Below are 14,550 nucleotides of genomic sequence, written 5' to 3' on the forward strand. Positions count from 1 at the left end.
AGGCATTTTTTTCCCAGGTCTTCGATTCATTTTTTTTTAATTATAATGCTTTTATTTTCAGGATTTACAACTTCGAAATTAATGCAGTCGATTCGAAACTACACGTCACGTTATCTAATGTTGGTTCTTCGTTCATTTACTTAAAAGCCATTAGAAAGCATGTTTGTTTATTTTGGATTTCTTGTGTAATGGTCATATGTTACCTATTGTTTTAAGCAGTGTTGGAAGGATACTGTATCTTTAATATATAAAAGTTAACAGATTTGTATAACTAGTTTAGGTAGTAATGTTAGCAGTACGTAACATGAAATTGGGAAGAAGAATTCCAGGTGGCCAAAGAATAACTCGTACGTAAAACTTGATTTACTGATTGTTAAAAGGTAAATTTTGTCTTCATCCTTCGATCAGGACTCCCGTGTTTCTGACCGAGATCTAACCATGTGGACCTTTGGCTCCTGTCAATATAATTTCTGGTTCTTCAAAATCAGGATCAGTGGCCTGCAGCACAGATCGATCTCCTGGGCCAGCGAATACCTCGATCTGCCGGCCGCTATAGCTGCATGGCTGAGACAGATGGAGTTATTACAATTAGCGTAAACCACAAGAAAACATTTTTCGTAAACCGAAATAAAATAAGATATGAAAATAAAAGTAAAGTATAGTTTCCTTTACCGTTTTTAAAAATACGGTAATGATTTGTTTATCTTTCATTCTTGACGGAAATGGAATCCAGCAAATTGCTTTTAGATGACTATTAATGATACCTGCAACACGTTTTGCCCATTTGAGGACATTAGTGCATATATAATGTGCTCTGTCCATATATGTAGGATTCTCTAATGATCAGACACATAAAACAGTACCACAACTTTCAGTCTACCCCTAGAAATACAATTACTAAAAATGAAACTAAAATAGAGGCATATAAACAATGCATATAAATATATCTTTATAATAAAAACTGAAAGCTAAATAAAACCAAACTTCTTTTCAATTAAAAGTACTATTTTCAAATGAAAATTGAAAATATAGAAGAAAAAAAACTAAATTTAAAAATCAGAACTATAATAATACTGGGATGTAATAAGTTGAAAACTGATACCAAAGTTGAGGAGATTGCTTGTTTTCCAGTAGTTGCTGCCCCATGGATGGGTCAGAAGTCAACACAAGCCATTGTTGAACAAGGTACCAGACAACAGCCATGACACACAAGGAAACTGTTTTCCGCACTGCCCGCAATCAGCCGACTGACATTAATGCCCATCTCTGTGGGTCCCTTCAGCATGATTGCAAGAACAGGATCAACTCCAGCGTTACTCGATTACTGGTTACAGCTTTGATGACGCTACCCAAGGGACACCAGCATCTGAAATTACATGCAAAACCTCCAAGTCAAAAGACGGACAGTGAGGCTGGTCGATTTAGTCGTTAAAGCGCTAAATCTGATTTGATGACTATGATCCAAGTGGAGAGTAGGCAGCACAAAGCTGGCCCTGGGGATGACACTAACCGGGTAATTCTGACATGGTAGATGATAAAGTAACCATTGAATAAGGCAGCTGCTCTGTTCAGTTATTTCAAAACCTGGCAGTCGGTCTTTCTTAATATGTGCATAATCTTCGGTTTCCATAGCCTATCCATCTGGTGCTCACGTCAACTGCTTTATTTGTCTTTCATTTCACAAGATATATAGTCATCCAGTTTCACTACAGCTTGTACCTTCCATTCCATCTTTGCATAATGGCAAGAGTAATATTTTAGGAGGGAAAATCATAGATCATGTATAGACCACACCTTGTACCGCTCATTTTGGCCTTAAGATACTGCTGATTAGTATTAATATTAATATTAATGTGCTTCACATGAAACATAATTTATTTTCACTCCTTGGCCTTTCATATATCATTCCTTGTGTTTCGGGCTAAACGGTTTTAATTGAGTTTTCCGGGTGTTCTCAGTCAGCTGACGCCCAGCACCTCACGTTTCCTAGCAGACTATGAAGACTTTGAACTGCAAGCAGAATCCAGGTGGTGGATTGAAGGATGGTAGAACTTTTTGTTTATTGTTTGATAAATTGAGGTGGATTAAAGTCTTTCCATTGGACATGGCAATGTACCACGTTTCAAAATTACGACTCAAAATCACGTTAGAAATATGAGCTCTGTACTAAAAAAAACAAAATTGTATATAACAAAATTGTACATATACATATATATACACATATATATACATATACACACACACACACACACACATATATATATATATATATATATATATATATATATATATATATACACTGCTCAAAAAAATTAAAGGAACGCTTATTAATCAGAGTATAGCATCAAGTAAACTAAACTTCTTGGATATTCATCTGGTCAGTTAAGTAGCAGAGGGGGTTGTTAATCAGTTTGAGCTGCTTTGGTGTTAATGAAATTAACAGGTTGTCAGGGTCAGCCCCTGCTGTGGTCCTACCGTGTCCCTTCCCCGTTTGACCAGCAGGTGTTGCTGGTCATCCCGTCCTTCATGTTAGTCTTCGTTCTCCCCTGTTTCCTCTCTGGTCATGTGGCTCAATGTGTTGAGCATGTGGTTGTCTGTGTACCCTTCTGTCCTGTGTTTGAATCCCACTTCCTGTTTTTGTATTTTGCTCCCTAGTGTTTCATTTGAGTTTCTTTAGTTCTTGTGTCTGATTTTGTAGTTGGTTTTGGTTTTGTTCCTTGTGCCCCTGCTTGTGTCTTTACCTGTTTAATTCCCTAGTGTTGGTTTATGTTAGTTCCTAGTTTCCCTGTTTTTAGTTCCTTTGAGTTATTAGTTTCACCTGTGCCCTGTTTCCCTGGTCTTTGTTAATTAGTCTCACCTGTCCTGTGTTAGTCTCGTTACCCCTTTAGTATTTAAGTTCCTACTTCTGTTTAGTTCACTAGTGGTTCATTGTTGTGTTCTGTACAGTATGTGTTGTAATGGTTTTGAGATTGTCAGTGGTCAATGTGTATTTGGGTTTTGTTATTTAGTTTTGTTAATTAATCCCTTTTAAGTTTTTGACCCCTTGTGGTCCTTTGTTTTTGGTTAGTCGTTTGTAGTGTTTTCTGTTTTCTTTAATAAACCCCTTTTCTGTTCCTGGAGCCGCAAGTGGGTCGTCTGCCCTTTTCTGTGCCTGCACTATGCCTCGTTCTCGTGCCTGAGCTGCCTGGAACCATGACACAGGTGTACAAGAGGGGCAACAATGAGACGACCCCCAAAACAGGAATGGTTTAACAGGTGGAGGTCACTGACATTTTTCCGTCCTAATCTCTTCTGACTGTTTTTTCACTAGTATTGCATTTGGCTACGGTCAGTGTCACTACTGGTAGCATCAGGCGATACCTGGACCCTACAGAGGTTGCACAGGCAGTCCGACTACTCCAGGATGGCGCATATTGATGTGTCATTGCCAAAAGTTTTGCTGTGTCTCCCAGCACAGTCTCAAGGGCATGGAGGAGATTCCATGAGACAGGCAGTTACTCTAGGAGAGCTGGACAGGACCATAGAAAGTCCTTAACCCATCAGCAGGACCAGTATCTGCTCCTTTGTGCAAGGAGGAACAGGATGAGCACTGCCAGAGCCCTACAGAATGACCTCCAGCAGGCCACTGGTGTGTATGTCTCTGACCAAACAATCAGAAACAGACTTCATGAGGGTGGCCTGAGGGCCCGACATCCTCTAGTGGGCCCTGTGCTCACTGCCCGGCACCGTGGACCTCGATTGGCATTTGCCATAGAATACCAGAATTGGCAGGTCCGTCACCGGCGCCCTGTGCCTTTCACAGATGAGAGCAGGTTCACCCTGAGCACATGTGACAGAAGTGAAAAGGTCTGGAGAAGCTGCAGAGAACATTATGCTGCCTGTAACATTGTTCAGCATGACCGGTTTGGTGGTGGGTCAGTGATGGTCTGGGGAGGCATATCCATGGAGGGACACACAGACCCCTACAGGCTAGACAACGGCACCTTGACTGCCATTAGGTATCAGGATGAAATCCTTGTACCCATTGTCAGACCCTATGCTGGTGCAGTGGGCCCTGGGTTCCCAGCCTCATGGGGTGAGAGTATGCAGGCAGTTCCTGGAACATGAAGGAATTGATACCATTTGCATGACCTAAATCCAATAGAACACCTCTGGGACATTATGTTTCGGTCCATCCGACACCACCAGGTTGCACCTCAGACTGTCCAGGAGCTCAGTGATGCCCTGGTCCAGATCTGGGAGGAGATCCCCCAGGACACCATCCATCATCTCATTAGGAGGATGCCCTGACATTGTAAGGCATGCATACAAGCACGTGGGGGCCATACAAACTACTGAGTACGATTTTGAGTTGCTGCAATGAATTTTCAGCAAAAAGGACTAGCCTGCTGCATCATTTTTTCACTTAGATTTTCGGGGTGTCTGAATTCAGCCCTCTGTAGGTTGATAATTTTCATTTCCATCAAACGATGTGGCATCTTTTTGTTCCTAACACATTACCCAGTCCATATCAGTATAGATATCTAGCATGACTTTTCTTCCCATTGAGATCTGATGTGTTTCCAAATTGTTCTTTTAATTTTTTTGAGCAGTGTATATAAATATATATATATACAAACACACAGTTGAAACCAGAAGATTACATACACTGTATAAAAAGACACATAACCTTTTTTCCATACTGTCTTACATTTCATCAGACAAAATTTTTCAGGTCAGTTAGGATTACCAAAATAATTTCTATTTGCTAAATGTAAGAATAATGAGAGAGAACATTTTTAGATAATTTTTATTACTTCAAAGTCAAAAGTTTACATACATTTCCTTAGTATTTGGTAGCATTGCCTTTAAACTGTATGACTTAGGTCAAACGCTTTGGGAATCCTTCCACAATAGTTTGCTGGAATTTTGGCCCATTCCTCCTGACAGAACTGGTGTAACTGAGTCAGGTTTGTAGGCCTTCTTGCTCACACCTGCCTTTTCAGTGCTGCCCACAAATTTTCTATGGGATTGAGATCAGGGCTTTGTGATGGCCACTCCAAAACATTGACTTTGTTGTCCTTAAACCACTTTGTAACTCATTTGGCGGTATGCTTAGGGTCATTGTCCATTTGGAAGACCAAGTTTTAACTTCCAGGCTGATGTTTTGAGATGTTGCTTCAATATGTCCACATAATGTTCTTTCCTCATGATGCCATCTATTTTGTGAAATGTACCAGTCCCTCCTGCAGCAAAAAATCCCAACATGATGCAAGCTTCCCCCTTTTTCCTCCAAATGTAACGATAGTCATTATGGCCAAACAGTTCAATTTTAGTTTTATCAGACCACAGGATGTGTCTCCAAAAATTAAGGTCTTTGTCCCTGTGTGCATTTGCAAACTGTAATCTGGCTTTTTTATGTTGCTTTTGGAGTAATGGCTTTTTCCTCACTGAGTGGCCTTTCAGCGCATGTCGGTACAGGACTCATTTCGCTGTGGATAAGGACACTCACTTACCAACTTCAGCCAGCATCTTCACAAGGTATTTTTCTTTCATTCTGGGGTTGATGCAATTCGCACCAAAGCACGTTCCTCTCTGGGACACAGAACCCATCTCCTTCCTGAGCAGAATGATGGCTGTTCATTCCCATGGTGTTTTTTCTTGTGTATAATTGTTTGCACAGATGAACATGGCACCTTCAGGTATCTGGAAATTGTACCCAAGGATGAACCAGTCTTGTGGAGGTCCACAATTCTCTTCCTGATATCTTGGCTTATTTCTTTTTATTTTCCCATGATGGAACACAAGGAAGCAGTGTGTTTGAGCGGTGTCTTAAAATACATATACGGTGGTGTCAATTAACCTATCAGAAGCTTCCAAAGCAATAACATCATCATCTGACCTTTCCCAAATTGTTTAAAGGCATAGCAACCTTAGTGTTTGTAATCTTTTGACTTTGAAGAAAGTAATAAAAAAATCTCAAAAAATATTATCTCTCATTCTATCATTTAGAATAAATAAATTATTTTGGTAATCCTAACTGGCCTAAAACAGGAAAAGTTTTGTCTGATCACGTCAGACAGTAAGAAAAAAAGGTTATGTGTCTTTTTATACAGTGTATGTAAACTTCTGGTTTCAACTATATATATATATTGTCAATAGTATTGGGACACCCCTACAAATCATTGAATTCTGGTGTTCCAATCACTTCCATGGCCACAGGTGTATGAAATCAAGCCCCTAGGAAAGCAGACTGCTTCTACAAACATTTGCGAAAGAATGGGTCGTTCTCAGGAGCTCTGTGAATTCAAGCGTGGTACCATGATAGGATTCCACCTGTGCAATAAGTCCATTTGTGAAATTTCCTCACTACTAAAAATTCCACGTTCAACTTTTATTGGTATTTTAACAAAGTTGAAGCAATTATGAACAACAGCAACTCAGCCATTAAGTGGTAGGGCACATAAAAATCACAGAGCGGGGAAAATGCATGCTGAGGCGCACAGTGTGCAGAAGTCGCCGACTGTCTGCAGAGTCAATAGCTACAGACGTCCAAACTTTGTGTGGCCTTCAGATTAGCTCAAGAACAATGCATAGAGAACTTCAGGGAATGGGTTTCCATGGCCAAGCAACTGCATCCAAGCCTTACATCACCAAGTGCAATGCAAAGTGTTGGATGCAGTGGTGTAAAGCACACCGCCACTGGACTCTAGAGCAGTGGAGATGTGTTTTCTGGAGTGAAAAATCGTGCTTCTCTGTCTGGATTTGGGTATGGCCGTCGCCAAGAGAAAGGTACTTGCCTGACTGCATTGTGCCAAGTTTGATGGAGGGGGGATTATGGTGTGGGGTTGTTTTTCAGGGGTTGGGCTTGGCCCCTTAGTTCCAGTGAAAGGAACTCGTAATGCTGCAGCATTCAACACCATTTTGGACAATTTCATGCTCCCAACTTTGGGGGAACAGCTTGGGGATGGTCCCTTCCTGATCCAACATGACTGCACACCACTGCACAAAGCAGTCCAGCAAAGTCCATAAAGACATGGATGAGCGAGTCTGGTGTGGAGGAACCTGACTGGCCAGCACAGAGCCCGACCTCAACCGGATAGATCACCTTTGGGATGAATTTGAACGGAAAATGGGAGCCAGGCCTTCTCGTCCAACATCAGTGCCTGACCTCACAAATGTTCTCCGGGAAGAATGGTCAAAAATTCCCATAAAGACACTCATAAACCTTGTGGACAGCCTTCCCAGAAGTGTAATGAAAAGATTTAAAGCTGAATCCTGTCTATGAACAGTTCACAGCCTTAATCCACATGATTTCAGTTTTGTAGCTCTTAAATTATCTTGTTAGTCTGGTCAGTTAATCTCAGTTGGGCTTCACTAATGTACTGACTTGGTGTCAGTCTGAATACATTGTTTTGGGATGAATCAGAGTAACTTCTGTTACTGTAATATGTACATTTAATGTTTCTTTGCTAACAGTAGTTGTACAGTATATAAGAAAGAGTTGGCATGATTTTTCACTAGATTAAGTGTCCTTTGAACAAAGAGAAAGACACTTCATCCATCTTTGAACATCACTTAAAGCCAGTGAACATCCATCTTCTGGTGTAATGCTGGACATCGTGCCTGTCAGTACTGTTTGGCATTACTTACTATAAAACTGCTACTTACCTGTATTTTGGTTTGCACAAACCAAAAGACCAGTTCAAATGCTCAACAACAAATGTAAATGAATAGTGTAGCTGTTATGCAATAATTATTTGAATGGATGTATATAATATCCTCACTGACACACAGTCCATCCATCCATCCATCCATCCCTTCATCCAAACAATAAAGACAGCATGGACGGTATTCAGTGCCTTGAGTGTTTTAATGTGTAAGCAACATGATAGAAAGAGAATTTCTATTTCAATGTTCATTTGTCTATTATGATCTCTCATATAAGATTGTACAGTTAAGAAGATATGTGTCATAGCCTGTGGAATGTATCTGACACCACACTTGTATCAGTGAAAACACAGTGTGTGTGTCATTGTTTATAGTTAATACAAAAAATATATATATATATCATTTTATTAATGATCTGTATGAATAAAAGTTTTCTAGGGTCTTTTTCAAGTAATTGATTTAGTGCGGTCTTTACATCATTTTGCATTTGTTAAAAAAAATCATAAATTCATTTTAAATAATTTTTAAATTTTATAATACAAAGCAGTATTATATGCACAAATAAGACCATCTTGAGTAAATGTTTCTTTCTCTTCTGTCATTTTCCTTCTTGTACTAAGGAAGTGTAATGAAAAAAATCATACAAGAAGGTGCATGAAGGATTATATTATTTTACCTTCTTTCAGTTTGTCTTGCTCTCTAATGGAGGATGAATACATTTTTCCTTTAATGCCTATATAGTGTTCTATATAATTTAATAATTTATATTATTCATTTACATATAAAACAAAATATTCACAGGGTCAAGTTCGTGCAGTTCACACTGTGGACTGGTATCACCCCACACTGCGGTATATGGCTTGCAAAAGGACACTAGAAAGAGTGTTTACTTATTGAGGAGTGCTTTGAGCGAGCGTGTCAGTGCGTTTATAATGGTGGACATGGAGGTGGAGTGCCGTGCCAGAGCTTTGATGTTGTGGTCATTAGCGGCATTGGCAGAAGCTGCCTCTGCGGCCTTCAGCAGGCATATGTAGTTCATGACAACTTCATCTACTATAGCTACCACCTCACGTTGCTGTACCTCTTCAGCCATGCCCTTCACTAGACACATGCAAGCCTCTGTCAGGCAGCAGAGTACCTGGAAGCTGCATGTCATGGCCAGAACCATTTCCTCTGCACTTTTGTGGGCCAGCGCCATCTTCCTGCAGGTGCTGCCCAGCTCCTTGGACTCCATGGCAAGCAGCTGTACGTACTGGTTCAGGTTGGCCCCTTGGATCTCAGGTAGCATTCCATCGGCTGTTCCAATGCTGGAGCGCAGCAGGGCAATCAGCTCCCTGGCATCCCTCTGTGCCACCATGAAGCCCGTGGGGAAGCTGTACATTGTGTCCTTCAGGACATTGACACGGGCCAGCCGGGCACTGAAGGTCATGCCATTCAGGTTGATGTCTGGGTAAAGCTGCTCCCCACTTACAGGGGAGGCGATATCCAGTGCCCCTTTGGGGGACGTGATCTGTGGCCCTTTGGGAGACTGAAATGCGTAATTCTGCAGGGGCGTCCCTCTGCTGTCTTCATCCTCGTCAACCGTGCGTCTATGTTTGAGGAAGCAATGGCTGAAAGGCCCATGGCATGTCCAGTTGCTGGTGTCCAGTTTTGGCAAAGATCGGAACTGCTTAGTATCCTTTGGCACGGGAAGCATGAGGGAAGCCCTTCTGCAGGCCTTCCTGCCAGCGGAGGCCGTTGAATGCCAGGTGCCTGAGCCCTGGGAGTGATTCTTGCGTAGCCTCCTTGCTCTTTTCTGCAGTTTGGTGATGGAGATTTGGGGAAGCTGAAAGCTCATGCCGCCGGTGGTGGTTTTGGTTTTGTCAAACGCCGGGGGTTCGATGCTGCCAGAGCTCCTCCTTGACATCCAGTGTTTCTTGGGGCCACCTGTGTCGGAATCGCATGAGGATAAGCTGGAGGACGGTGCCTGGCTAAGGTTTCTTTTTGGGAAGTCGGTAGACTCCAGTTTTGGCACATTGGAATCTGCGCTAATGTTAGATGATGGCAGCACGGGCTTGCCTTCGACCTGTTTGGAGACAGAATCTCCTCTTCGTGCCATCTCGAGCTCTGTGCAAGCTACACTAGGGGTAGTAGAAAAACACAGAGAATCATTAAGCATTTCCCTGACAACATGCTGCGATCTGCAATCATCCTTGAACCAGTCCTTCTCACCAGGCGGCTGATTGCTGTATATGTTTTCCAAGGGCCTACCAATACTCTCGTGCATGTTCCTCTTACACTGGTACAGAATTGGTTCACCATCAGTGCCTTGCTCTAATTTGCCTCCAAGGCCGGAAATTGAGGTTCTCCTCTCGATACAGTACTTAACTTCAAGACTGTTCATGCATCTCTGAGCATGCAAATCGGGACTTTCCTTCAAGTTAGTGGGAAAAGTAGCAGAGTAGTACATTCTGGGACTGGTACCTGCGCTTAAGGCAGCTCCAACAGACTGTACCACATTTGTGTACTCAGAGGGTTCAGTGGAGGGCAGCATGCAGGGGTTTTGTGTGTTGGTGTTATTTTTTAATTGAACTAAATCAAATAATACTGGATTGTGATGGACATGCTTGTTAACCTTCCTTCTTAGGCTAACACATGCGTTCATACCCTGCAGTTTAGCGCTTTCTCGTGCCTGGCTTACAGTTATGCGTAAGAAGTGCCTATAGGCCTGACTCCCTGGTATAGTTTTGGGTTTAATAAACTGATCCTTCTTATAGAGATCAGAGAAAAGATTATCCCTTTTGGGTGTACCTGTGGTTTCTTTAATCTTAGGCATCCGATGAGACCCATCTTGCAAAGAGCCAACTGTGGGTTCAGAGGCAGCAGATGCATGTGCATTAGGCAGCATCTTCTGGAGAACTGAAGGATCCATATTTGGATGGAGATCCTTCCCTTGAAGTATGTGGCTTGACATACCGTGGGCCTTCTCCTCGGACATTGTGAAACCGAGGCCTTTCTTGGTGTCACCAATGCAATGGGGTGAATCCATAGGTGTGGCACAGCTGCTACTCCCCATGTTACACCCAGCATCAAGGGAAGAACACTGTGAGCTCTGGAGAGAATAGCTACTGTCGCTTTGCAAGGATGTCAGGCGCTTAGCTAGGTGATAGTCACACAGGCGGCCCACGGGCTGCTCTGATGGGATCTGTGTTGATTCATGGTGTTCCTCACCTGCTACGTTTGTTGGCTTAGGTTTATTGAGTTCCTTGTCAAGGGGGATATGCACACTGTCCGGGGGAAGGCTTTCGTCCTTTCGAGTCTCAGAGGCACTGTTCTTATCTGTTTCCTTCTCAGAGTCTTTGAGGCCTAATCTGCCTCGCAGCAAAGCGCGGATACTCACCGACCCAGAGAGGGCAATGTTTGCCATTTTGTTTTCAGAAAACGCCTGCCATCTTTGGCTTTTTTCACGAAATGAGGTGCGTTCGAGGTCGAAGAGGCTCATGCGGTGAGTTTCTCTTGCACTGAAGGTGTTGAATTTCCCCATCTGTTGATGTTCTTCGTTGCCAGGGTCAAGTGCCTTTAACTGCCGCTTCCCAGTGGTATTTGTATCAAAGTGCCTCCTAGAATCTGCCTCACCCAGTTTCCCTTTTCGTTTGCTGTTGCAGGAATTCACCAGTGTACCCATGTGCATTTGACTGAAATAATCCGTCACAGATTTGGTTTCCATAGTTTCAGGCTCCATTTCGATGTCGTCTGAGTGAATAATCTGTTTTGAAGAAGCACCTGCTGACTGCTGCTCTTCTTCCTGGTGACCTGAAATGTTGCTCATTTTCAGGGTGGGGTCTTGGTCAGAAATGGGAAACTCTGCTTTTTCTTCAAGGAGAGGCTGATAGCCCTCGGTGGTACCTACAAATAAGCGTGTGGAGCTTTCTGAGTGCTTCTGGGCTGCTGCAAGCTCTGAGTTTTCAGTCATTTCAGATGAGTTTGTCTCATTTCCAGAATCTGAAGACGACTCTGGGCTAAAGGCCCGAGAAATCGCTACACCTGCATACCACAGAGAGACAAACAGCTCATTAATAACCACATGTGAGTCATGTTCGCACATCTTTTTGAAGAGAGACACATTTTTATTTTACAAAAATAATGAGGGCTATCAACTGAAAATGCATTTATACATAAGAATCAAACAAGCAAGACAATGCAAAATGAACAAAAAATCAAACAAATGCAGTAAATAATGAGTAACAGGGATGCAAAGAATGAGATGCATATACAAAACAAAAGAAGAACACAGGACAACGGGTTTGTTTTGAACACAAAACAGATGTAAATGAGCAGGATCTTGAATGCTATCAATGAATAAATGTCACAATCGTATAAGAACCTGAGCTATTGGCTGATTGTTGGTGTGACTGTTCCTCCGATGCAGCAAGAGCCTCCAGCGCCTGTAAGGTGGAAACGACAGCATCGTCCAGGGCTGCCTCGCTGCCACCTTCCACCTGTGTAGGGACTGCATCAATTAGTGACACTGGAATGTCGTCACTCGCACCCAGTCCTTTGGGTTCTGTGATCTGTGCGGCCTGGTGCTCCTCTTCATCTGAGCTGTCCCTGAACCCGGGTGGGGGAGCGGCGATGGCTAGGTTGAGAGAATGCAGGAGAACATCGTTTTCTTCCTCATCATTGCCCTCTGGTGGAGGGAGGGTGGTTAAGTCAATGATGTCATCACTAGAGCCTGACAGTTTGAGGAACATTGTCTTGTTCATCTCTCCCATCACGCTGTCCTCCTCGCAGCTAACATCATCTTCATCCTCTGCGTCGTCTGTGGTTTCCGCATAGCAGATGTCATGGAGCAGGGGCTCCTCGATGCCCTCTGCATTCCCGAAGATTTTTCCATCGCTTATGTTGCTGTAGACTGAGTGGGTGCCGTACTGAAACCCTAATCCATCCCTAGATGGATCCATAGTCTTAAAGTCCTCCTCATTTTGGAAGTACATGGATCTGTGTTCATCTAGGATTTCAGGGCTTTCGTCCAATAACCGCTCGTACCCCAGGTTCTGGGGATTGATGCTATCTAAAGGGGGGTCTCCAAAAATGAAGGACACCTTGGCGCTTCGGGGAGACTCCTGGATGTTGTTTTTAGGGACAGAAAGGAATGGCTGGGTGTGAGAAACTCTGTTCCCTCTCTCCCCCATCTGTGCTGCATGATGTGCCTCCTGGATGTCTGTGATATAAATGGGAGTAAGTCCATGTTCACTGCCTGCACAGTCCTGAAACTCTGAATCGTTGTTGTACAACTGTTCCTTGTTTATGCTGGAGTCTTCACTGCCGCTAAAGGACGTGCTGTATGTCCACTCAGCAGCTTGAAGGTTAATCTTGCGTCTCGGATCTTGGTCTGGAACGTGAAAATAATCTCAATTAAGTAATCTGAACATTCCTGCTCTGTAAAAATCAATAACTCGGCAGCTAAAAAATTCATAGACTGTTACCGTACCAGAGTCCACGCTCCCTGTGTTACTTCTGTTAGCCACGTTGAAGATTGAGCGTCTCGAGTCCACTAGCAATCTGTAGTATCCAGCTGTCAGGCAGGCTAAATTCATGGCATCACTGGAGTCCATTAAGAGAGTGATTGGCTGTAATGCAGACAGGAGGAGATTAGCATGCAGACACTGCAGGACCTGGGGCACTGTTCTGTAAAGAACACTCAGCAAATGATGACCTTGCACACCATGCTCCTGAGATAGCAGGTGTACAGTGATCTGAAAGGGCCACTTTGCAGATGGTGGGTTTTCCATCAGTCGGGCTTCAATAAATTCATGACATGAAAAGTACTGACGGTTACATTAAATATAACTTAATATATTTAATATATTTTCTTGGATAACAATGCCATGCATGCAAATTACATAACAATAGTAATGCTGTTGGTTCTGTAGCCAATATACAATCTATTCAAAACCAAAAGTAGGGCATCATTTGTGTTTCAATGAGGGCTGACTGTAACATATCTTGGTAAAATATCTTGCTTTGGCTCAGAGCCTGACACACCTTGACGTCAAGAACATGTAGCTCCACTCTGACATTCATCTCATCCTCCGTGAACATCTCGATGCGGTTCACATGACTGAAATCGGCCAACAGAGCCACCAGGTTGGTCTTGGTGTTGATCACATGACTGATGCCATACCGGGGACCGACGAGCAGCGTGACCTCGGTATGCTTTTCTCCCTGCTGAGATAGAAGAAAGAACTGTCAGAAATAGGCACAGACTCTTGATTTTATTTAGTGCTGCTGGGAGACTCAGACTTGGAGATCTGCCACAAGTGTCTGCTAGGAAAGGACTGAAGAAATCGCCCAACACTAGAGGAAAATCGAGAGCTCTAATGAACATTTGGGATGATAAAAACAAAAAGTTAGACACTTACTAGTAGGGTGGATTTGAAGACGCGTCCCCCATATAGTCTCAGATCACTGAGGTACTTCAGATACTGCACCTTTGCTTGTAAAGCAGTTAACTGAAAAAGAAATGTCAAGATGTAATATATAAGCACAAATTTAAGCATTCTGTAAATCTGAGAAAGTGTTAAAAACTGAAAACTTTAGCAACAGCAAAAGCCTAAAGAAACACTTAGCTAGAGTTTGTGATGAAAATCTAATGAAGAATGATTGAATATGGATTTAAGTTATTTCCACTAGGGAGCAGCCTTGTCGCTTAAGCAGTTTGCAATATCGAAACAAAATATGTTTGAAATGTGTTTTTTCTATTGAGACAAAAACATATACACATTAAATTTTCAGAGACACTCAGGATTTCTTGTACTAGGTACTTTTAAAAGAGACATGAAATATTACTACTAGTGTACAAGGCCATGGAATATAGAATATAAAATATTGCATATACTGTAATTCCATTTTGCTTAATTG

At 42.6% G+C, this 14,550-nt stretch overlaps 1 protein-coding gene across 4 annotated transcripts in view; it reads right to left on the reverse strand.

Annotated features, from left to right (window-relative positions):
• Positions 1–7,845: 7,845 nt before the first annotated feature.
• Positions 7,846–14,550, reverse strand: part of LOC111846836 (FERM and PDZ domain-containing protein 4) — a 41,951-nt gene continuing 35,246 nt past the window's right edge. For 2 of the 4 annotated variants that reach the window (XM_072715832.1, XM_072715840.1), the window contains 5 exons: positions 14,052–14,141; positions 13,675–13,857; positions 13,121–13,259; positions 12,014–13,021; positions 7,846–11,673 (listed from right to left, as the gene is read on the reverse strand). In XM_072715832.1, the coding sequence (XP_072571933.1) occupies positions 8,537–11,673; positions 12,014–13,021; positions 13,121–13,259; positions 13,675–13,857; positions 14,052–14,141 (4,557 nt within the window). In that variant the 3' untranslated portion in view covers positions 7,846–8,536. The remainder of the gene's footprint in view (positions 11,674–12,013; positions 13,022–13,120; positions 13,260–13,674; positions 13,858–14,051; positions 14,142–14,550) is intronic. The other 2 variants (XM_023817469.2, XM_023817470.2) reach the window with 2 other exon arrangements.

This window comes from Paramormyrops kingsleyae, chromosome 1 (assembly GCF_048594095.1).
Source record: "Paramormyrops kingsleyae isolate MSU_618 chromosome 1, PKINGS_0.4, whole genome shotgun sequence".
NCBI classification, from domain to species: domain Eukaryota; kingdom Metazoa; phylum Chordata; class Actinopteri; order Osteoglossiformes; family Mormyridae; genus Paramormyrops; species Paramormyrops kingsleyae.